The sequence below is a fragment of the Cupressus sempervirens genome, chromosome 1 (genome assembly GCF_028749045.1).
Source record: "Cupressus sempervirens isolate cs-2001-9-10 chromosome 1, ASM2874904v1, whole genome shotgun sequence".
NCBI classification, from domain to species: domain Eukaryota; kingdom Viridiplantae; phylum Streptophyta; class Pinopsida; order Cupressales; family Cupressaceae; genus Cupressus; species Cupressus sempervirens.
Window position 1 is genome coordinate 2981485 of NC_143118.1, and position 22999 is coordinate 3004483.

Here is a 22999-nt window from a genome sequence, read left to right on the forward strand (position 1 = left end):
TATCTCCATGTTGGTTCTTGTCTCTTCCATGTTTTTTCCCCTTGATGCCATGAAGACATTTGATAAAAGTTCTCTTGTGAAAGCCTTGGAGAAAACTCAATGAATTGTAATATTATGTAAGTTGTAATTGAATTTGATGTAGTGGCAAAGACATCGGGTTTTCTTACTGATTCTTTCCCCATGGAGCCTTGAACCAGGATGAATAATAGAGGAAAGAAAGGATTATGAAATTCTCCTTGCAATGCTCTCATGTGGTTCCAAATTTTGGCATATGTATGTGAGAAATTAGAATGATAGTTAATGTCTTGAATTGGGAAATTCTGAGTTTCAATTATGATAATGAAAGGGAATGGATGTGTTGAAGTTTCAATTCAACGTTTTGAACATTAACATGTAATATCAATCCTACATTGTGATCACCAAGCTAGCACTTTCATTGTTAAGTTACATTAGTGATGCAATTAAATTTGATAAGAATTATTCATCACCTTTTTGAATTCTGAATATAGGTTCATAATTCCTTTTTAAGATTCATTAAGAACAAGAGCAATTGATTAAGAGGCTTGAATTTCTTTGAATTTAAATAAAGAAGAAAGAACACATACCTTGCTATGATGACTATATATAAAACATACAACCTTGCCATTAGATGATTGAATTAACATGAACTATAGTAGAAGGAGAATTATAATCCCTTGCATCCTTTTTGGCATTAGTGTGCTTGTTCATAGGAACTATATTACCTCTAGAAATGTTCAAACTCATCTTGCACAATAGTGAACTTAGTAAGAAAGCATGCAAGTACTTGGCAAAAAAAAATTGGTTTTCAAATTGTGCATCTCCAAGCCTAAAAACCCTCTCTGGAAAATGTATGGAGAAGCCTTAAAATTCTCCATGTCACAGAGAATATTCCATGAAATATTCTTCTTTGCCTTGCAAATTAAAAATCATTGTTAATTCTTGTAATAATATAGCTTTAATAAGAATTGAATATAAAGCATCAAAATATATATATGATAATGTTTTTAAATTCAACTTCCCAACAATAAAAAATTTTGGCATTTAATTCCATAAGACTTATGATACAAGTCGAATCATATAAAAGATTTTAATATTTAAAAAAAAAAACCCCAACCACCTATCAGCAAGTACAAGGGTCGAATCTTGGGAGGGGGCATGTGAATTTTCTTTTAATACTTAATTGGTGTCAGACCCTTTTTTTACTTTCCCCCACTCATCTTTTAAAACCTGCGATGACGTGGGGCATGATAGCTTGTGGGGGTGGTGAAGGGGTTAACACAAAAGTTATACCCCCTGCGCTTTTCACCCACCCCCATCCCAACATCCCACTCCACCTCACGTGTGATCCAATGCGCGGCAGAGGGAGGAGACAGGTCTGCGTGCGCAGACCATTGGGCAACGCACTGGGACTTAGGGAAGCGCGCAGGGGTGAGGGGTGATGCAGAGCCACACCTTGGAAAACTCAGGAGGAATCAGTCACTCAACTGAGTTGCTTCAAGGGGCATCTACAACCTTCAGGATCACACACTAAAATCAGATTCAAAACAAAACTTTGAAAATAAATCCCCCAAAATTTCTTCTTGCTGCCTCCGAATAGACCTGCACTCAGACATGAATAACTTTCAAACAAAAAAAGATTTACTCAATCCAACCGTTGAAATTTGGCGTAACTAGGTTTCAAACAACATATAAAAATTTTAGAGAAATCCAACGGTTCAAACCTGAAATATTGACCACACATCGGAGTACATTTTTCTGCAAAACATTGCTTCTTGCTGTCTCTAGATAGACCTGTGAACAGACATGTATAACTTTTGAACCAGATCAAAACTCTTCAATCGCTCTGGTGAAGATGGGCGTAATTAGGCCTATAATAACATATCTAAAGCTCTTGAAAATCCAACTGTGCATTTGGGAGATATTACCCACGCACTAAGACTAATTTTCTGCAAACATACCAAATTCGACCCAAAACTAAAACTTTTTAATCTTCTGCAAACTATCAACTTGTTTCCAGCGAGAAGATAAGAAAAATCCGTTCAAAACTCAGACCATCGAAAACTTGCACAAAGACAAAATGAAAAAACATTCCATATCTCTCCAAATTCGATTCGTCTCTTACATAGCCGATTGGCTTTTATTTAAAACTGACTCTCTTTTTCTAATTAAAGGATGTGAAACGTTTTCTTTCTATTTAGAAAAGAAAACGTCTTCTATCCAAAAAAAGATCAGAATTTGAAACGTTCTTTTCCTACCAATATTAGACAGTCATTTCCTAAATCAGAAATATTCCAAAAAACTGCCTAGTACCTATTCTTGGACTCTGAAAATCATTAAACACTCCACCTACGAATTAAAAAACTATTCTAATTTAAAATCCACACACCTGGTCCTAGGTGGCTATATCTGGAGAGCTCATCGAACTGCTACTCTAGGTATGCCACCACATGTAGGACGTTATTACAAACTTCAAAAACTAAAAGCATTTAAAACATAACATTAAATTCCCTATTACATTTTCAACAATGTTGCCTCCTATAGTGTTTCTCTTCTCTGCCACTGCAGCATACTCCCCTGTAGAATGAATCTCAAGTCCTCTTGAGATGATGTGTTGTAGAAATGAATCTCATTCTTCTTTCGAACTTTCCAATTTCTTTGAACTAGGATGAGCATATCTACAAGAAAAACAAAAATAATATCCAACTTCTCCACCTTGTAGCTTTGATTCTTTAATGTTGTAAATGTCACAGAAAATTCTCCAGCATGATTCACTATACATGAAATCTGCATCCCTGCATAAACATTATTAAGATTATTTGAGTTCTCTTTTTGAATATGAGCTTCCTTACACACCATGTAATGTGCATCATATCTATCTTCATCAATAGTAACCATAAACTTATCTGCTTCTTGACTATCAACCAGTTTCACATCTTGAATCTTAAGAATCGTATTTATCTCTTCTTCCTTTATTAAACATTTATCATCATCTTGATCTTCTGTAGTAATCTCACTTTCAAATATCTCTTTCTTATTACAACTTTGCTCAAGAACAATAACAGTATTGCACTCTTTCCTTTCTTCTTCAAGCTGAGTTTCCGTACTACCGCCATGCCTTTTCCATTCTCCCACAATGGCTGCAAATTTTTTCCATAAATCAGATTCTTCTTTAGAACTTGTTGTTACACATTCCTTAGCTTCATCTTCATGCCATTCCTCTTGACATTTTTCTTCATTATGCATATTTAAGGCTTCATCAATTGCCTCCAAAATCTTTTCCGTAGGAGTACCTTCCAACATTGTAGTCTTCTCTATTTTCAAAGGACCATCTTGCTTGACCCTATTGAGGAATCTTGATCAGGGGCGTTCAACATATAACTTCACAACTTACAACTCTCAAGCTCTGATACCAAAAATGATGCAGAGCCACACCTTGGAAAACTCAGGAGGAATCAGTCACTCAACTGAGTTGCTTCAAGGGGCATCTACAACCTTCAGGATCACACACTAAAATCAAATTCAAAACAAAACTTTGAAAATAAATCCCCTAAAATTTCTTCTTGCTGCCTCCGGATAGACCTGCACTCAGACATGAATAACTTTCGAACCAAAAAAAGATTTACTCAATCCAACCGTTGAGATTTGGCGTAACTAGGTTTCAAACAACATATAAAAATTTTAGAGAAATCCAACGGTTCAAACCCGAGATATTGACCACGCATCGGAGTACATTTTTCTGCAAAACATTGCTTCTTGCTGTCTCTAGATAGACCTGTGAACAGACATGTATAACTTTTGAACCAGATCAAAACTCTTCAATCGTTCTGGTGAAGATGGGCGTAATTAGGCCTATAATAACATATCCAAAGCTCATGAAAATCCAACGGTGCATTTGGGAGATATTACCCACGCACTGAGACTAATTTTCTGCAAACATACCAAATTCGACCCAAAACTAAAACTTTTTAATCTTCTGCAAACTATCAACTTGTTTCCAGTGAGAAGATAAGAAAAATCCGTTCAAAACTCAGACCATCGAAAAATTGCACAAAGACAAAATGAAAAAACATTCCATATCTCTCCAAATTCGATTCGTCTCTTACATAGCCGATTGGCTTTCATTTAAAACTGACTCTCTTTTTCTAATTAAAGGATGTGAAACGTTTTCTTTCTATTTAGAAAAGAAAACGTCTTTTATCCAAAAAAAGATCAGAATCTGAAACGTTCTTTTCCTACCAATATTAGACAGTCATTTCCTAAATCAGGAATATTCCAAAAAAAAGCCTACTACCTATTCTTGGACTCTGAAAATCATTAAACACTCCACCTACGAATTAAAAAACTATTCTAATTTAAAATCCACACACCTGGTCCTAGGTGACTATATCTGGAGAGCTCATCGAACTGCTACTCTAGGTATGCCACCACATGTAGGACGTTATTACAAACTTCAAAAACTAAAAGCATTTAAAACATAACATTAAATTCCCTATTACATTTTCAACAATGTTGCCTCCTATAGCGTTTCTCTTCTCTGCCACTGCAGCAAGGGGGCCACTTGTGTGGTCGGGCCTTTGGCTTGCGTGGAGGGAACAAGGGGTAGGAATTAGGATAGAGGGTGGGTAGTTTAGTATTATAATTAATGTTGTTTTGTTTTAAATTTGTTTTTTTGTGGTGTAGTTGATAGTTAGTAGTTAGGGTAGATTAGGTTAGTATAAGATTTGGTTGTTTTAATAGATAATTTTATTAATAGTTTTTAAATGAGTTTAGCATTAGATTGTTAATTAGACTAGTAGTTAATTGTTATGTGTATTATTAGAAAGGAGTTAGCAAAAAATAGGATAACACTAAATTAGGTAGCTTAAATTTAGTTAGTATCTTTTGTTATGGTTGTAATTTATCTTATATTAATAAGAAGTTTTATACATTTGTGAGATGTTTAGAAGGTGGTATAATGCTTTAGGTACTTGATTAGAGTAGTAATGTTGCTTTAAAACCTAAACACTTAAGTTTGGCTAGTTAAACTTTAAATCTAATGTTTTAAATGATGTTAGTTTAGAATGGTAACTAGTTGTTAGATGATTTTAATAGTTCAAAATTTAAAAGTCAGATTTGAAATTTGCATTATCTATAAATTAGTTTAACTCAGTAGCAAATCTAATTAGTGTATTCAAGATTCAAGTGTATTTGTGTTAGCATCATTGTGTTTTAATAAAGATCAATTAGGTGGACTTTAGTATTGGCATTATTAACGTGGACTTAAATTTATTATAAATTCAATTAAAATTTAGTCTTACTTATGGATTTAGTTGAAATTATTCCAGCCTCCAATTTCAATCGTGAACAGTAGATTAATATAAATTAGATTGATATGAGAACGAAGGAAATAAATTTGAAAATTAAAACGTAGGAAGTATAATCGATAATATTGTTTACCTCTATGGTATGTACATTAAAGGTTAGTTGGACTTTGGATTAAAAATTTTAAATGTAATTAGAATGAAGTTGAAAGAAGTTAATTAATGACATTAAGCCTAGAGCAATTGATTAAAGTTGTACTGACGTTCAAGATATTAATTTAGTAGTAAGGGCCTAGTTAATTAGATCATCCTTAAGGTTGTAGCAATTGATGATTAGTTCCATTATAGTTAAACCTTTAAAACTTTTACGACCATGTTATCTTATTTAATCTTAGTTAATCCTATGAACATTTGTCGACCCCTATCATCCTAATTAGTTCAATAAAAATTTTGTTGTGTGTGTTTTTGCCTCTTACTTTTTGGGCATGACTTATTAAATCATGGTTATCATTGTATTTCCATCCTATATCTACATGGGTGATACACGATTATAATTTAAGAACATCAGTGATAAAATAAAGAGAGACTTTGTGAACTAAAAATCTATTTTAAGTCTACCTGATTCGATCTGTATTACACTGGCATCAGTATTGATTCTCATGCAATCAAGACTTCTTGAATCTTGACAACAGTGTGTAATGGCATTAGTAGTGTTGGAGTGCGTTCTTCTAAAGGCCATGGTTGGCAAGTGAAGACTACATGATGCATGAATTCCATATTTAAATAGTCTCCTGCATTACCTCCTGGAATGACTTCAGATAACAATGAGCCCCCAAGCTCTAACTTGAAAAAGGGCGGTGGGCAATGTTCCACAATGAACCTGCGTTCTCTGCATATCCTGGTATCTAAACCGAGCTCAGCAAACGTTTCTCCCCAAAACGATTGTTTCAGATGACGTTAGATTGTCTCTCCTAATTCTTCATAACCAACCTCTCTCTCCCTCACGACTTCCGCCAGTTTAACCATGTACAGAAAACTAATTACAAGATATCGATTAGGTATGAATCCGCCAAAATGCAAGGAATTTTTTTAAAGAAAATCGAATATGAGAGTTCTTGTTTTTCCCCTAACCCGACTCACAGGGTAATTAGAAGATGAAAAATTGGAAAGAAAGAGAAAAACGTAGTCAAGAAAAATAATAATCGGGTGAATGAAAATATATCCCATGACTTCCATATAAGGGACCAATCGTGGCTATCCGGCTCCCCATCAGTTACAAGAATCTTTTCAACTACCCAAACAAATATAAGGAAAAAAAAATAAGAAGTTGAAAAGAATAATTGGAACATTACAATTTGAAAATGATAATTCAATTATTATAATTCCAACATTACTATTATAATGTACAACTAAACATCATTCTATTAATTTATTTAGGTATAATGATGCAAATCATTATAATATTTAAAAGCACAAATTTAAATATTTACAATAATAATTATGATGAAAGATAAATTAAAATCCTTTAAAATAATTTAATTATTTATTAAATAACTCGATTATTTTAATTTAAACCATTTATTAAAATAACTCATGCGATTCCACAGATGTATTCTATTCCAAGTCGCTAGGCCCTCTATCTGTCTGCTCAGTGATGGTGACGCCCTGCCTAATTCTTTTTTGACAATGCTTCCACCCCTTCAACATGCTTCCTACAAGGAATTTCTCAGTAATTAAATTATTTATTCATAAATAACTATAACAGTTAACCTTTCATCTTAATTCCATGAATTCACGATTAACAATCAACTAACATGTCATCTTCACTTGAAATCATAACGACTAAATATCAAATTAAATTGACAACTGACCTCATGTGAACCTCAACGACTATATTTCAAGCTAGGTCAAAAATTGGGATGTAACAAGTGAACTGACATTGTGTGTTCAGAGCTAAACCCAAACATGGAACTTGCATTGTTGTATGTATATTGTTTGTGTTTTGGGATTTTGGGGTTGACTAAATTGTTGGCCAGTTATAGGATGTCTACCAAAGGCTCGGGGGTTATGAGATGTGATGGCATGTTGATCTTATTTGATCTCGATCTTTCTAAACCCAACCATGGTAATGTGATGGTATGCTCTATGAGATGTTTGTATTACTGATTGTTATTGCTTTCCAGTCTTCTTGTGTGAAGCTGAGGTGTATGTATTTGAGACATTTGACTTAACCATTTTTGAGTCATCGATCAGTTATACTTGAGTTACTTTCCAGTCACCTTAATGAGACTAAAGTGTTTGATTTGTTCTTGATGATGTCATGTTTTGACTCAACCATTTTGGAGTCTTCGATCAGTATTACGTTGAGATACTTTTTGGTTGTTTGTTGAGAAACAATGGATACTATGATTTATTTTGAGATTCCTTTTGGTTGCTTGTTGAGAACCGATGGATGTTGTGATTTATCATTGATATGGATATTGTGATTATCATTGATACCTTCAGTTGTCAATAGAGAACTATTGTCGTCATGATTATCAATGGATGCTTTTCAGTCGCTCATGGAGATTTGATGTTCTTATTGTGGATTATCTTTTGATGCTTACCAGTCGTTTGTTTAAGACTGAGGTGATTTATATGATTCTTGATTTGTAATTTCATAAGCATCCGCCAGAGGTTTTGTGATATTTCTTTCATACTATTCGTGTGGCTGGATGTCATGATACATCCTGTGATTCAAATTGAAAATTATGTTTATGAGGGTTACTTTGTGGAGCATTTATGTGCATTTGGATGGAAGGACCACCTTATTGCCAAGTTGCTTGTTAAGGAACCGAGTTTGATTATGAATGTTGTGGTATGGGACACAACTGTGTATTATGTTCTTAAGAGAGGTTGTCTAGGTACATGTCTTTGGGAGTGGCTTGCAGTAGGGGTCCAGGGCCCAAAGTGGTCAGTACCAGGGTAACCTATTGCAAGTTATGTAATAAGTGATAATCTAGTAATTAATAATTTTGGGGAAACAAATTAAAAAGATAAGTTAGAGATATGTTTTCTAGTTCCACGTGTGCCATGTTGAGGGTCTGGGGTCTAATGAGAGACCAGTCCAGGGTAACTCAAGCAGCCATGTGATGACACTCCCTAGTATGTAGCCTAAGTCTCCTCTGTAGATTTTGTGTGTACCTCTGGTGGTGTACTTATTGTTGAATGTGTTTATTTACTTTCATAAGTGATGATTGGTGATTTTTGGTTGATGTACTCTTGACATGTGGATTTTGACTTGAGCCTATCTCCTCCGGCGCATTCTTTGTTGGTTTTTACCCTCTTTCTATTTTTGGATCCCTTGGCGGGGCGTTACAGGAACCATTCAGTTTTAGATGCCAGATACATGAATACCCAGGCATCCATTAGAGATGAGCAGAATGGAGGATTTACATACACGGGCAAAATCCAGTTGGCAAGTATAGAATTCGCATTAGCTGGAATGGACAGATAGGAATATGAATAGAAGTTGTCGAAACATCGGAAAACAATAAATAGATCCTACGGGGAAAGATGACAGGCAGACCCAAGCAAATGCCACCTCTCCTCACAAGAACTGATGAACCCAATCAGAATCACATAAACCATTGAGTCAAGGAGACTCCTACGGAAGATAGCAACAGTTATAACAGTGGTTACAGGAAAACCTATTTCGTCAGAGTGCATATTCCAACTCAGCGATTAAGGACAAAACAAACCAGTGACTGGATCCTAGGTGGCAGTCAGAATAAGTCATTACTGACTATCGAGCAGATATATATATTTCGGTTGAGGTGATAAGAAGAAAACCGGTTAACAAGGTGATACCTAGGTTCCCACCAAAGACATCACAGACATCACTGGACCTCCCATTATCCTGCATGCGTGGAGTCATAGACACCAGAGATAAGCCATCAACTTCAGCATGTTAAGACAAGACTGAATGTATTGATCATAGTTGGACAAAGCTCTTAACACCCCTATACAAATACAAACAAATTCATAAGCTCTTAACGATGAACAGTGAACCTATGAACAGAAAAAGATGTCATAACATCGTCCCAAGACCACAGAGTGACATTCGAATAGATAACAATGGTAGATAGGAAAAAGATATCTCAAAGGAGCATAAAATTGTCCTTACCCGGAAGTGGGAACATTACATAGTTCCCAGTTGCTGGAGGTCGGTTGACTATTTGCAGACATAGCAGTATCTTAAGCATAACATAAGCAAGCCAACATATCAGACACAGTGATTATCAAGTAGGATCAATTTTATGACTTGAATGGTTGCATTGGAGAAAACAAATTCAATTACAATAGGTAGTTTCTAAAATCAAATCAGAGCATATTCCCCATTGTTAATCAAAGAAAGTTATCAGACCATCTTAACCAAGTTATATCAGATATATTAATGATTCTATCAGATACAATAATGATTTTGATAAGAACCATTATTTTCTTAAGTGCTGAAATAAATATATCTAGTGTCTCTATCTATATCCTATGAGCAAAATAAGTGGATTGAAGTCTCGTCATTCAAAGAAGAATCAAGAAGTCAAAGTAATTGTTCTGGATCTCTAAGTCATTACTCTAAGGGGGAACATTACAATCAGTTGTAAGAAGTTAATTTATCTGGTTCAACTCTGAAGTCCTATGAGTCCATTTACAGACAGAAATCTGCAAATCTAGTTGCCGACAAATATATAACTTAGTCATTTTTATCCAATTCTCGCCAAATTTGATCTGTGAGTACTCATTAGGCTCCTCTACAAGACAATGCCCTTAATTTGGCCCATTTAAAACCAAAAATCCCCTTGAAGCAACAATCAAAAACAAACTAACAAGAAAGAGACACCATTAAAAGTGAATTAGAGAAATCGAAAATGTTTTTGCAATATCGCTTGTGGGCCTGGATGCTCTTGCATCACAAGGTTATTATACTTTTATTTTTATTTCTTCCCCTTTGTGGGCCTCTCTAGCATTGCTCTTACTAAAACTTTAGCAATGTACTCTTGCGTCCCATTGACCTATAGTTTCTTTCTTTCCTTCCTTTTTTTCTTATAAGTTTTAGGAAAGGAATCTGATAATTTTTTATGAATACAGACATTTCATGTTCGTCAATGCTCCTCCTTAAATATCATCCTTGTTCTCAATTTCTTGAGTTTTAAATTAACACAAAAACTAAAAATTGGTAACCTTTTCAACTTGAAAGCATTTTCAAGCAAACTGACTTCACAATAGAACCACATTAGGATGAGCCCTATTAGCAAGAACAAGAAACTCCAAGGTTGTTAGAGAAAGTAAGCTATATAAGCAGCTCAATCAATCATGATGCACATTGCAAACCAATGGAAATGAAGGAAAAATTATATCAAAAACTTTCCTTACCAAGAAGTGCATGATGGCCTTAGGTACTCGGTCCTGTATATTTTTTCTAACAATATCATAATAAGACCTCAGAAGTATTTTAGTCACTGCTATTCCAATGGATAAGTACTCTGTCTGTGTTTCGGTGAATTTCAATACAGCAGGAGGCTGGATGCAGAAGGAGAAAATCAGTTACAATCTAAATGGAAAAACTTAAAACTGCATGTAAAGTAACCAATACTCTCTTCTATGAAAGCATGTCTGTTTGCATCAAGTTACCTCTTTCAATTGAATTATGGAAGATCTGCAGATGGAACCCACATTATCTACTGGCTGAAAATTGGTTGCATGATTAGAATTAGAAATTACACTTGAATTATCATAAGCAGATGGAATCCCCTCCCTGCCGCACGCCAATGGAATTGCCTGCTCATCATTAGCATATGGGCTTGAATTCTGGCCATTAACAGATGACATTGCCTTCCAATCACTGGCAGATGGAATTTCTTCCCTGCCATTAGCTGATGGAATTGCCTCACCATTTGCTGATGGAATTGCCTCCCTATCATCAACAGATGCTATAGGCTCCCCAAGCTCAAAAATGGAAGATATGCCCCAACTTCCTCGAAATGCATACCCTGTTAATATTGTCATGTTTGAAGAGGTTTCTTTGAATTAAGACAAATCTAAATCAAATTAAATTGAAGGTCATTCCAAATGAAAAGGGGAATCTGAAACATGCAAGTAATGAACACTGACAAATATACTACATACCATTAGCTCCAAATTTATTGTGCCTTCTAACCTGCTTTTGTAGTCAGAAAATACAATCAGTTTGATGAAAAATAATAAGGAAAAGGGCCAATAGAGTTCCATACATACATGGTTTGTGATAAACCGAGATGGACTGGCTCTTGCAAGTATAACTGGTAACTTTTGAGCTTTATCTGTTGCTGGCAGTTGATTAAAATCAGCATTCTCCTGATTCAAGAATCAAAGTCTTAACTAGCAAAAGCCAAAACCAATATCACAATTCCATTAAAATAACCTTAACAACTTACCCAGCTAAAGTGAAAATAAGATACTCAAAACAAACCTTGGTTTTAGGTGTGGGGACTGACACCACTGGAGACTGTTGTTGTTGTCTTGCAACTGCCATTGCCTTGCTCCCACCAATAAATGCATGATGTGAAGTATTGATGTAGTCCATCTACAAAGCACACTCCGAATATGCATTTTCCTTGTCAAGACTTGAATTAAAACCACAATACCTGAAGCTAAACCATACATAACTGATAAAGTTGTTTCAGTACCTCCATTTCAATAATATGCTCAACCATTGTTAAAGCTGATGCCAAGCCTTCATGCAAACAGTTGCCTACAACATTTTCAAGGTGTCTTTGGAGCACCGGTAATCGAAGCAGATCCCTAGTCCGGCACATATTTGCTAGCTGCAGCAGGAATAGAACATATTCAACGACAAGAAATAAATTTGTGCATAAGAGAATGTTAAACTGCAGAAGACAACTCCTGAACAAATAATAAGTATACCTTAACTAATTCATGGTAAATGATGTGCACACACTGAAGGCTTGGATCTAAAAGTTGAGCAATTTTTCTCCTCAGCAGAACTTGAAATGGAACCTACAAAATTCAGTGTCATTTGATCCAACAGTCAGTCACATTAGATACACTGTTCTCAAATTCTACTCAGAAATATAACATAGAAGGTAATTTATCAAAACCAGAATACACACAACTGCAATTCAGATGATATAAGTTGCCTTTATTCTTATATAAGCATAATAGCAAGCATGGGAATCTATCTCTCATTTAGTTCAACTTCTAAGTTGGCAGTGGAATTGCCTCTGCTGCTAAACTATGCACATCCCAAACTGTGCAAAATTTGAAAAAATAATTATTCTATATGTATAGATTGTCAAAACATGTAGAAGAATTTATGACAAGAAAACAATACAATAATTATGTCAAATGTAGAATGTTTACCGTACTGGTAAGGAAATCAACGCATACAGACAATGGAATAGAATAGCAAAATAATATTCGCAATAGTAGATGATTGATGCTTTACAATGATCCCAGACGGAATATAAATACTACCGCCGAACCTTCCCGAAGGAGTCCGCTGGCCACAATATTACATCTGCTACAAACTATTTACCCATCGGCTACAAAATACAAAACACCGACGACAGCCAACCGTCGGCTACAAAAACACCACCGGAACCATCCAATCGGCTGACACCATCCCCCCCAAAAAAACAGTCGTCTCCTGACGACTAACAAAATGAGGAGACAACTTACAGACAACAGAAGAAATACTAGAGAGAAGGGGGAGTCCCAGAAGTGTGTTGCTGGCGACGTAACTCATACACCTGCTCTATCCTGATGCGGAGATCTGTCTGAATCTAAGAATTAACCTCGACGACCTCCTTTAGGAGGAGCGCCGCATCCATAGCCTGCCTCCTAGCTAACTGCATCTCGTGCTCAGCCGCATCCTTATCTCGGACCGCCGCCTCTGTACCTTACCTAGCCACGTCCCTCTCCTGTACCGCTGCTGCCATATTTGCCACTAGTGCTGCCCGCTCAGCGGCCCATGCTGCCTACAAGTCGGCCAAGTCGGCGGCTAGCTTCTGTCTAGCCTCACTCTCAGCTGTCAATGATCTCTCTGCTGCAACCCTATCCTCCTCCGCACACCGACGACCATAGTAAACATCCTTGTACAATCGCACAATCTCATGTGCCAGCTTCATCATAGGGGTGTCACTGGGTCCCAACTCCGGCTCAGTAGCCCAATCTGCCAACATCTCAGCTGTCTCCACCGCTGGCTAGCCCCTGTCTACAAAACAAGTCTGAAATCGTTGAGGAAAAATCCTACGGATATATGCTCTGATCAAATGCCACTCCCTCCGCCGAGTCAGGGCCTGAATTGCCACATCGTGTCCCTTCTTCAAGGCAGACTTCATAGTCCTAAGGTAATCACGGCACCTGTCCTCATCCGACCCGTAATCCTCCTTGGCGAAGTCCTCCAATGACCATTCCGCATCACTGTTTCCCTGATCAGCGAGAGCCATGCCCACATCCGGTGCCGCCTTCTCTGTTGTTGGCGCAACCACAGCATGTGGCATTCCCTCATGAAGCTGAGGCTCTGGTACTGCTGGTGATGTTCTTGAACGCCTAGGAGACTGAATGGACGGACCCCGTTTCGCCGGAGTGAGTCGGAACTGTTGCCTCAGAAACTCACTAGCTCTATCCATCACCTCCGATTGGTCTAACTACGCGAGCTCCATGTTCTCCTCCGGTACTGGCTGAGCTAACTCGGCCTCTGCTAAAAAAGATGATGAAACGGTGACAACTACATCACAATCAATGACCTCCAACCGAACCTGCGGCTCAGGCTCCAGCAGTGGCAACTGTGTTCTCTGTGAGACTGCGACAGCGACATCTGTTGGTACAACTGGAATCACCTCCGCTATAGCTGTCGACAATATCTTGGCGACTGTCCGTGGGACAACATCTGTCGCCGTCTGAGGGACCATCTCCGTCATTGTCCGTGGGACATCTGCCTCCGCTGGAGGAGTCATAAGGACCGGAGCATGGCGCTGACCAAATGCTGGAATGATTGTCGGAAAGGTAGTCAAGTGCGCCAAAGTTGACAGCTAAGGAGGGTTAAAGAATGTGGGCTCACTACCTGCTGCCTCACAATCAACTTTCGCCGATGTGCTCACCTCTTCTTCCACGAACTCAACCCCGTCACTCATCGAAGTGTCCTCCCGTCCGCTATCTGTCTCTCCGGAAGCAACCAGTCCGCGGAGTACTTTTTTGTGACCTACTGCTGATCCTCCTGTATCCAAGTGTCGCCAGTAGAATATGGGAGGCTCCCTATCTGCCAACTTGCCCCTTGGAGGAGCCTCAAAACCATCTAGTGGAATCTGGCTAGCTGTAACCTCCAGAAACAGCCCGATGGCATGGTGCAACATAAAAAATGTTCGTTTCTGAAGCGTCATGAATTCCTCCATCCTGTCGGCAAGCACTGAGGCCCAATCATATACCACTCCCTACATGATACCATTCATGAACACAATCTACGACAATGCTATATCCGAAGCTCGAGTGGCCCTTGTCAACCTGCTCTTGATGACGTCCATGATACACTGCCAATGACCCTCTCGAATAAAATCCCTGCGAAGCCCTCTGCACTTTGTCCCCTGAACCACTGCCTCCCTCTCGATACGTGTAAGATCCCAGCACACTAGATCTATCCAATGCTCCTTCCGTTCCCGTGAGAGTTTATGGTTCTTGATTTCCACTTTCCTCCTGTCGGGGCCAGGGATGCCAAAAACCCTAGTGAAGTCCCTAGGTTTAAAGGACACCGTCATCTGCTGCTGCTTGTAGAGGAATGTACTTGTTCTGCTCCGGGCGCTATATGTCTTTATCATGGTGCGCAATACGGATTCGAACGACTGGATAGAAAAGATGGGAAGCTGGATGGCCCAATGCACCTGTGCCTGCATCAAAATCTGTTTAATCTGGTTTGCCTCAAGGGTCTCCTGCCACCACTTCCGACATTCGCTCCCACTAAGACTCTCAAACTGGACGGTGAGATAAGTGAGTTCCTCCTTGGTCTTCTGTTTCTTGCTACTGGAACCGAAGGGGCCAGCAACTCGAATCCCCGATGCCAAAACTCTTGAATTCTTCTCCATATTTACTGCCAACTGACTCTTCCACGGCTTTCGCTTGCCCGCTAACTCCATGCAAAATGGTATTGTCTTTCCTATATAGTTCCTCCTTACTCCCGTGGCAGGCAATGGAAACGGTTAGTAAATCCGCGGAAAAGAATTGTCCGCCCAACCCCCCCATGGGAGAGAAAAGTATCAGTGTAAACTCTTCTAAATACAGAGGACCAACTTGGCCAAGAAAATCTTCAATAATGATGATTATGAAACTGCTACCGTCTGATCATTCATAGCTTGTGCTCCTTATTATAGATGTCTTCTCTGATATGTACAAATAAAATCCTTGCACCAACGGTTGCTATCGCAACCTACCATGCTCTAAGTTGAGCGTCATCCACAGGAATATATCAAATACCAATTATCGATTCTTCACTTGCTTTGGAGAGCCGATTGGCTTGTAAATATGTGTATCAAACTGCGAAATGCTGTATGGCTGTCTCTGTGATTCACGCTGCAATGATAGGCTTACACAATGTTCTCAGGCAGAGGTATTTGCCGTCTTTGATATTCTGGAATAGATTATGCATTGCTTCTCTGATGTATGGGCCATCTCCGTGCGGTCACACTGTATGTGATAATATACAGCCAACGTGTCCCTCTTCTGCCGATTGTTGCAGTCTCCAAAAAAATCTTGCTCTCCTCCACAGACGCTGTGTTTTGTGTTCCCGCGGAATGAAGTTTTAATTTTAGACGGCAGAGTTTTTATTATGTTTTGTTTTATGCCCGCGGACAGGCTGCCCGCGCGGGGCATTTGCCTCCTACACACCCGCGGACAGACTGCCTGCGGGGCCATTTGTCCGCCCGCGGGGCTTTTGTCTTTGCCCGCGGACAGGCTGTTGCCCGCGGGGCTTTTCTGTCCGCAGGCCCCTTCTCTCCTTTTTTTTTTTTTTTTTTTTTTTTTTTTAAAAAAAAAAATTTCATTTTTTATTCAAATTAAATATCAGAGGTACCTTCAGTTGGCGTCGCCGCCTGAGAGTTCTTTAACAACGACGACGGAGGATTCAATGACGACAACCTTCTTGCGTGGTATATTTTCAATTTAGATCCATTAACTGACTGAGCCATCTCCTGTCCGTCCAAGGTCGCCAGTTTGATTGCTCCATTATCACCAACCTCCCGGATCTGGTATGGTCCAACCCACCTCACTTTGAATTTTCCCGGCTTGATTTCGTTGCGGCCATCATACTTCAATACTAACTGTCCCGGTTGGAATCTACTACGTTTCAGATGCTTATAATGCCAGACCTTGCGTCTGTTCTGTGCCACTTCCATCGCCCACTGTGCCAACAACCGTTTCTCCTCCAGCTTATTCAAATTATTTAACCGTTCTTGTAAGCTTCCATCGTCATCCAACTTGTTTTCCAACGCTATTCGGAGACTTGGGATCATGAATTCTGCTGGGACTACTGCTTCTTGTCCAAACATTAACTAGAATTGTGTGTTCCCTGTCGTCACCTTGTACGCCATGCGGTAAGCCCACAAGGCAGCGGATAAGTTTTCCTCCCAATCGGCACCTTCAACTGCACAAGATTTGTAGATGATGGATACTAGGATTTTATTGGTGGCTTCCACCTGTCCGTTTGCTCTTGGATAGTAGGGACTCGACAATGAATGATAAATCTTAAACTGAGTGGTGAGCAGTCGAATAACATGATTAACAAAAAGACCTCCCCTATCACTTGTTAATTGTAACAGGATTCCATACCTGGTGATGATCTGTTCATAAATAAATTTCGCAGTGCTGACGGCTGAGTTATCTGGTAACGCACATGCCTCCACCCACTTGGTCAGGTACTCTATTGCAACAATGATGTACCGGCACCGTTGAGTCTTGCTCACCCTCAGTGGTCCAATGAAATCTAGTCCCCATCTCTCAAAAAGTTCCTGCGCGTGTGAGGGTTGAAGTGGCATGAAATCTCTCTTCAACGACTTCCCGGCCAATTGGCAAGTGTCACATCCGACGACCCATTCCCGCGCGTCATTGTACACCATTGGCCACCAGAGACTTGCAAGCAATATCTTCCTTGCAGTGGTGTCGGGCCCCATGTGTCCTCCCGCGAGACCCTCATGTGCTTCTTTTAACACCTGCGGTATCTCCTCTTCCAACACACACCGCCGAAGAATATGATCCAGCCCATTTTGTAGAGCAATCCATTGATCAATTGAAACGTACGACTCCTGATTATCAACTTGCGCCTATCATTCGGTGACATTCCCGTGGGAAACTGTCCTGTTGACAGGTACTCGTCGATACTCCTATACCATTCCGGTAGTATCCCAACCTGAAACAACTGCGCGTCAGGGAAGTCATCATTCACACCCTCCGTTGGTTCCCCAGTTTTGATCCGTGACAGGTGGTCGGCACTGACATGTTTCTTTCCTGGACGGACAATGATTTTGAAGGTGAATTCCTGCAACAGGAGTAGCCACCTGCTAATCCTCCCCTGGATGACGAGTTTATTAATCATGTACAACAGGGCCTGGTGATCAACATAGAACACGAACGGTGTAGCAAGCAAATAATGACAGAATTTTTGCACGGTATAAACCATTCCCAATGCTTCTCTTTCAATCGTGTTGTAGTTTTGCTCGGCCTTTGATAGCAACCAACTGGCAAAGTATATTGGATGATCCAGTCCCTAATTGCCAGTCTGTGTCAGGGTCGCGCCGATCGCATAGTTGGAGTCATCCACATGAACATGAAACTCCTTATTCCAGTCCGGATATGCCAGGATGGGTGCTGTAGCCAGTCGTACCTTTAGCCCTTCAAATGCTTCGTCCTGCTCTTTATCCCATCTAAATGATTCTTCCTTGCAGGTTAGCTTATCTAACAGTTGGGACACCTTGACAAAAATTTTAATAAATCTCCTGTAATAACCTATATGCCCGAGAAAAGACTTTACCTTCGTCACATTAGTAAATGGCTGCATTTCAAGAGTGACTCTCACCTTGTCGGCATCCGTCTTTAACCCTTCCTTACAGACAATGTGTCTGAGTAGTCTTCCGTGCGGAACCATGAATCTGCACTTCTTGGGATTCAACGCTAGCCGGGCTCTGTGACATCTCTCCATACATTCACCAAGTGCTGCCAGGTGTCCGTCCTCCGCGCTAAATATTGACCAATCATCCAAGAAGGCTTTGAAGTTTCCCACGGACATCCTGTCGAAGATATGCAGTATAATACGCTGGAATGTGGCCGGCGCGTTACACAACCCAAATGGCATCCGGTTGTACGCGTAGACCCCATCTTCGACGACAAACATTGTCTTCAACTTATCCTCCTTTGCAATAGAAATTTGATTGTATCCGGAGAACCCGTCCATAAAGGAGTAAATTTCATGTCCTGCAACCTCCTCCAAAATGTTGTCTGTGAATGGAATCGGAAAAGGATCCTTGATGGTCACTGCATTCAAGCATCTGAAATCGACGCATATCCGGATCTAAGTAGTATCCTTCTTCAGTGAAATGACTATCGACAACACCCATTCGCTGGTCTGTACCTTGAAGATAATGCCAGCTTCCAGCATCGGTTGATTTCCTCCGTAACCCATGCCGCATAGTTCTTGTTCATCCTGTAGGGTCGCTTTCGTACAGGTACAGCTCCCTCCACCAGCGGGATGTGGTGCACACACAATTTCGGCGGTACTCCCTTGAGGTCCTTGTATGTCCATGCAAACACATCCTTGTAGTCCATAAATATCTTGAATGCCGCGGCCTTGAGTACTGGATCCCAATTATCTCCGACTAGTATGTTCCTCGGCTCTGCCTCGTCCCCCAAATTCATCGTTTGCAGCGTAGCTTCATTATACTTGATTGTCTCTCCCTCACGGAATGCATGGGCGGGTGTAACATCCAACGGTGCCTCTCCCTCCTTCACTTCACTAAACTCCTTCGGATATTCGTTCTCAATCGACAGAACATTGCAGCTATGAAATAATTCATAGTCCTCCATTTGCCAGTGGTAGAGACCGTTGACGGAATCCAAGTCGTCATTCGTTGTTCCCCCGTCCAATCGGAGGATGCCCTCCTGATCCGGTTCCATCCGTTGTCTGCCTTCATCCTCCTCTCCCTCAGAATCTGACGACAGGGCCTCTTCCCCTACCATTTGGGTATGCAAATCAATGACGAATCGGCGGCCTTTACTTTCCAGTGATAAGGTGTTCTTCTTCCAGTCGTGTCGAGCTCTTGCTTTGATAAGCCATCCACGGCCCAGGATGGCGTCATAGCCTCTCCTCTTCAACGGAATCACCACGAAATCCATCAAGAACGGCTGAGTGCCAATGGTTACCGGTTGTGCCATGAGAATACCCAGTGGTTTAATGCCATGTTGATTGGCTGTCAGCAGCTGAAATCTCGGAGGCCACAATGTCGGCTGTCCAAGTTTCCTCCAGGTTTCTTTCGGCAATACATTTACGCCGAACCCTCTGTCAAATATGGTGTCTGTGAGAACATGTCCAAGTATCCCCATCTCGACGACTGCAAGGTGTCGTCCGGATGTCAACGCCAGCAACATCTGATCTTCTCCTCCAACAGCAATTTCCTTTTCCTTGCCTCGACTTGGTTCTCCTGGTGACTTCTCCTTCCCTTTACTTAATTCTCCTGCAATATTTGAAAGAGCAGATCAAAGTTGAGGCATGGTGAGAAGCAAATCATTTACCTTTACTCGCACCTCCGTTTGCAAAATTTGCCTTCCTATGTTTTGTTCTGCGGAATTCCTCGCTGAAGTGCCGGCGGTGTCCGGAGGTGTTACTGCTTGGGATACTTTTCCAACCTCCGCCTGTGCTTCCGCAAATTTCCTCTTTTCTTCGGCGGGGTCTGGGTATTCTTTTGCTTGTTGTCGTGTAATCGCCAGAACTTCTTCCTCATCCGCCCCGACAATGATCAAGTTCACTCCGGATTTTGGACACTGAGTCGTCGTGATCGCCGGGTCCGCACCATCGGCACAATAGTTGAGGTGTATTCGCTGTTGGACACTCCCGCGCAAAATGCCCCCACAAGTTACATGCGCGACACTGAATAATCGGCCGTCCATTTGCATCATACTGGATCCGGCTTCTGCTCCTATTGGTATTGCTATTGTTGTTGTTATTGTTCTGTCCACACCGATTATTCCTATATCCTCCGGATGTAGCGCCGGTCGTATTTGTGTTTCCACTACTACCCGACGGGGAAGCCTCCTGTGTGAGCAGCACCTGCGGAGATCCTCTTGTCTTCATGTTAAAGGGGCAGTCTTTTGTCGAATGGCCCATGATCTGACAAATGTCACAAAATTGGTTTTTTGGACACAATCCTTTAGTATAGCCGTCGGTCTTACACTCCGAGCACCACAGTTCACTTCCTTTTGGCTCCTTCTACATATTTTTAAACTCCATCATGCAAACCATATCCTTCTGTAGGGCTCGAATTTTCTTGTTGCTGCCTTCGTCGTCGCTACTATCATCTCCGACAGGCTCGTCGTCATCAGAATCAAATGAGCTAGTTTTCTTCTTCTTTGTCTTCTGTTCACTTTCAAGATCCAGTGCTCTGTTATACGCGTCCACATATGACGACAGTGGCACAATTTTCATTTTCCTCCTCAATTCCGATCGTAGGCTGTCCACGAACCATCTTTTTTGCAATCCGTCCACCCACTTGCTTTCCATTTTGTTTATTAAGTCTTTTAATCTCCTGGCATAGACGTGGACAGTTTCGTGCTTCCCCTGCTTGGTATTGAAAATTTCCGCTACGATTTCATTATCATCCCGCAAGAGTTTAAATTCTGCCAGGAACTCCTTTTTAATGTTATCCCAGGTATTCAGCGTTTGTGGATCTGTATCCGAAAACCAATCAATCGCCACACCCCGTAGGGTTGCCGAAAATTGCTTGACCCATTCGTTGGCATCTATGATTCCGTTTGCCCGCCAGATCGTCTCAAATGTCTTACAATGTCGGATGGGGTCTGCTGTACCATCGCCCTCAAACTTCGGCAGCTTTTCTTTGGGTCCCGCCATCACAACACTGGAGGTCTATACTGTCACACTGAAGGTCTGCACTCCCGCACCGGCGGTCTGCACTCCCACACCGGAGGTCTGAACTCCCACACCGAAGGTCTGCACTTCCACACCGGCGATCGGCACTCCCACACCGGCGGACTACTCTCCCACACCGGAGGTGTTGACAGCTGCGAACTTTGGTGAAGAAGAAGGATCTTCTGAAGTTGTTTCCCATGGAAGTCTATCCTGGACAAAGAGGTCACTCCACGCTCGTGCTCCCTCAGCACTGCGAGCCGTGCGAGTTGTTGCTCTTCCGTCTGAATTTTCTTCCTTCAGCAAACACAAATTCAAGAACTCCTTCCGTGCTTCTTCCACCAATTCCACCCGCTGCCAAGTCTCCTCCAACAATTCCTCCACACTCTTGTTTCCGGCGGCAAGCTTATGAAATCTCCTTCAGCAGTCTGCCTGCTGTGCCAGAATTAAATGTTCTTGTGCAGTATGGATTCCATCTTTTCCCTTCGCCTTATTTCGATCCTTGTTAAGCTGATTTGGCATTAATCTTCATTCTTCCCACCTTCCAGATTCATAAGGCAACGGCGCCAAATGTTTACCGTACTGGTAAGGAAATCAACTCATACAGACAATGGAATAGAATAGCAGAATAATATTCGCAATAGTAGATGATTGATGCTTTACAATGATCCCAGACGGGATATAAATACTACCGCCGAACCTTCCCAAAGGAGTCCGTCGGCCACAATATTACATCTGCTACAAACTATTTACCCGTCGGCTACAAAATACAAAACAACGACAACAGCCAATCCGTCGGCTACAGAAACACCGCCGGAACCATCCAATCGGCTGACATAGAACAGTAAACAAAAAGATGGGGAGATCGAAGATTAAACCATAAATGAGAGCCCCAGTTGACACCAAAAGGGCCAACTCTATTTTATCCCTTCTAAATCAATGGCTGACCACCAAAGGCCAAACTTTTCAAGATTTTCATAATCATCTGCCAACGCAGATATAAAAAGTCTATGATAACTTATAATCTAGTAATTTCCTCTTAAATGAAGTTTTCATATTGTTTGTTGAGCATGTGAGTTGCAGGGTAGAAGAAAAATCTATACAAATAAGTGCCTGCATCTAAAAGATGGTATTTGGTAGCAAATATCATTTGCTGAAATAGCAAATGCATTTAGCTTGGAATTCCTTAATCTTTGAACAGAGGCCATATGGTAAAGGATCAAGCATGTGTGATCACTAAATGACCAGTAGTGGACTGCAACTAAAGTAAAGTAAAGTTTTGATGAACAATTAAATGAATTGTGCACCATGTGGATTGCAGGGTAGAAGAAAAATCAATACAAATAAGTGCCTGCATCTAAAAGATGGTATTTTGTAGCAAATATCATTTACTGAAACAGTAAATGCATTTAGCTTGAAATTCCTTAATCTTTGAACAGAGGCCATATGGTAAAGGATCACTAAATGACCAGTAGTGGACTGAAACTAAAGTAAAGTTTTGATTAACAATTAAATGAATTGTGCA

The 22999-nt window shown here is 40.5% G+C and overlaps 1 protein-coding gene across 9 annotated transcripts in view; it reads right to left on the bottom strand.

The window, feature by feature from the left end:
* LOC149575842 (dynamin-related protein 3A-like) overlaps positions 1 to 22999 on the bottom strand; it is a 116663-nt gene that overhangs the window by 20215 nt on the left and 73449 nt on the right. For 5 of the 9 annotated variants that reach the window (XM_089815752.1, XM_089815755.1, XM_089815747.1 and 2 more), the window contains 7 exons: positions 12264 to 12356; positions 12026 to 12163; positions 11809 to 11922; positions 11595 to 11693; positions 11487 to 11520; positions 10992 to 11350; positions 10734 to 10880 (listed from right to left, as the gene is read on the bottom strand). In XM_089815752.1, the coding sequence (XP_089671878.1) occupies positions 10734 to 10880; positions 10992 to 11350; positions 11487 to 11520; positions 11595 to 11693; positions 11809 to 11922; positions 12026 to 12163; positions 12264 to 12356 (984 nt within the window). The remainder of the gene's footprint in view (positions 1 to 10733; positions 10881 to 10991; positions 11351 to 11486; positions 11521 to 11594; positions 11694 to 11808; positions 11923 to 12025; positions 12164 to 12263; positions 12357 to 22999) is intronic. The other 4 variants (XR_016360259.1, XM_089815757.1, XM_089815750.1 and 1 more) reach the window with 1 other exon arrangement.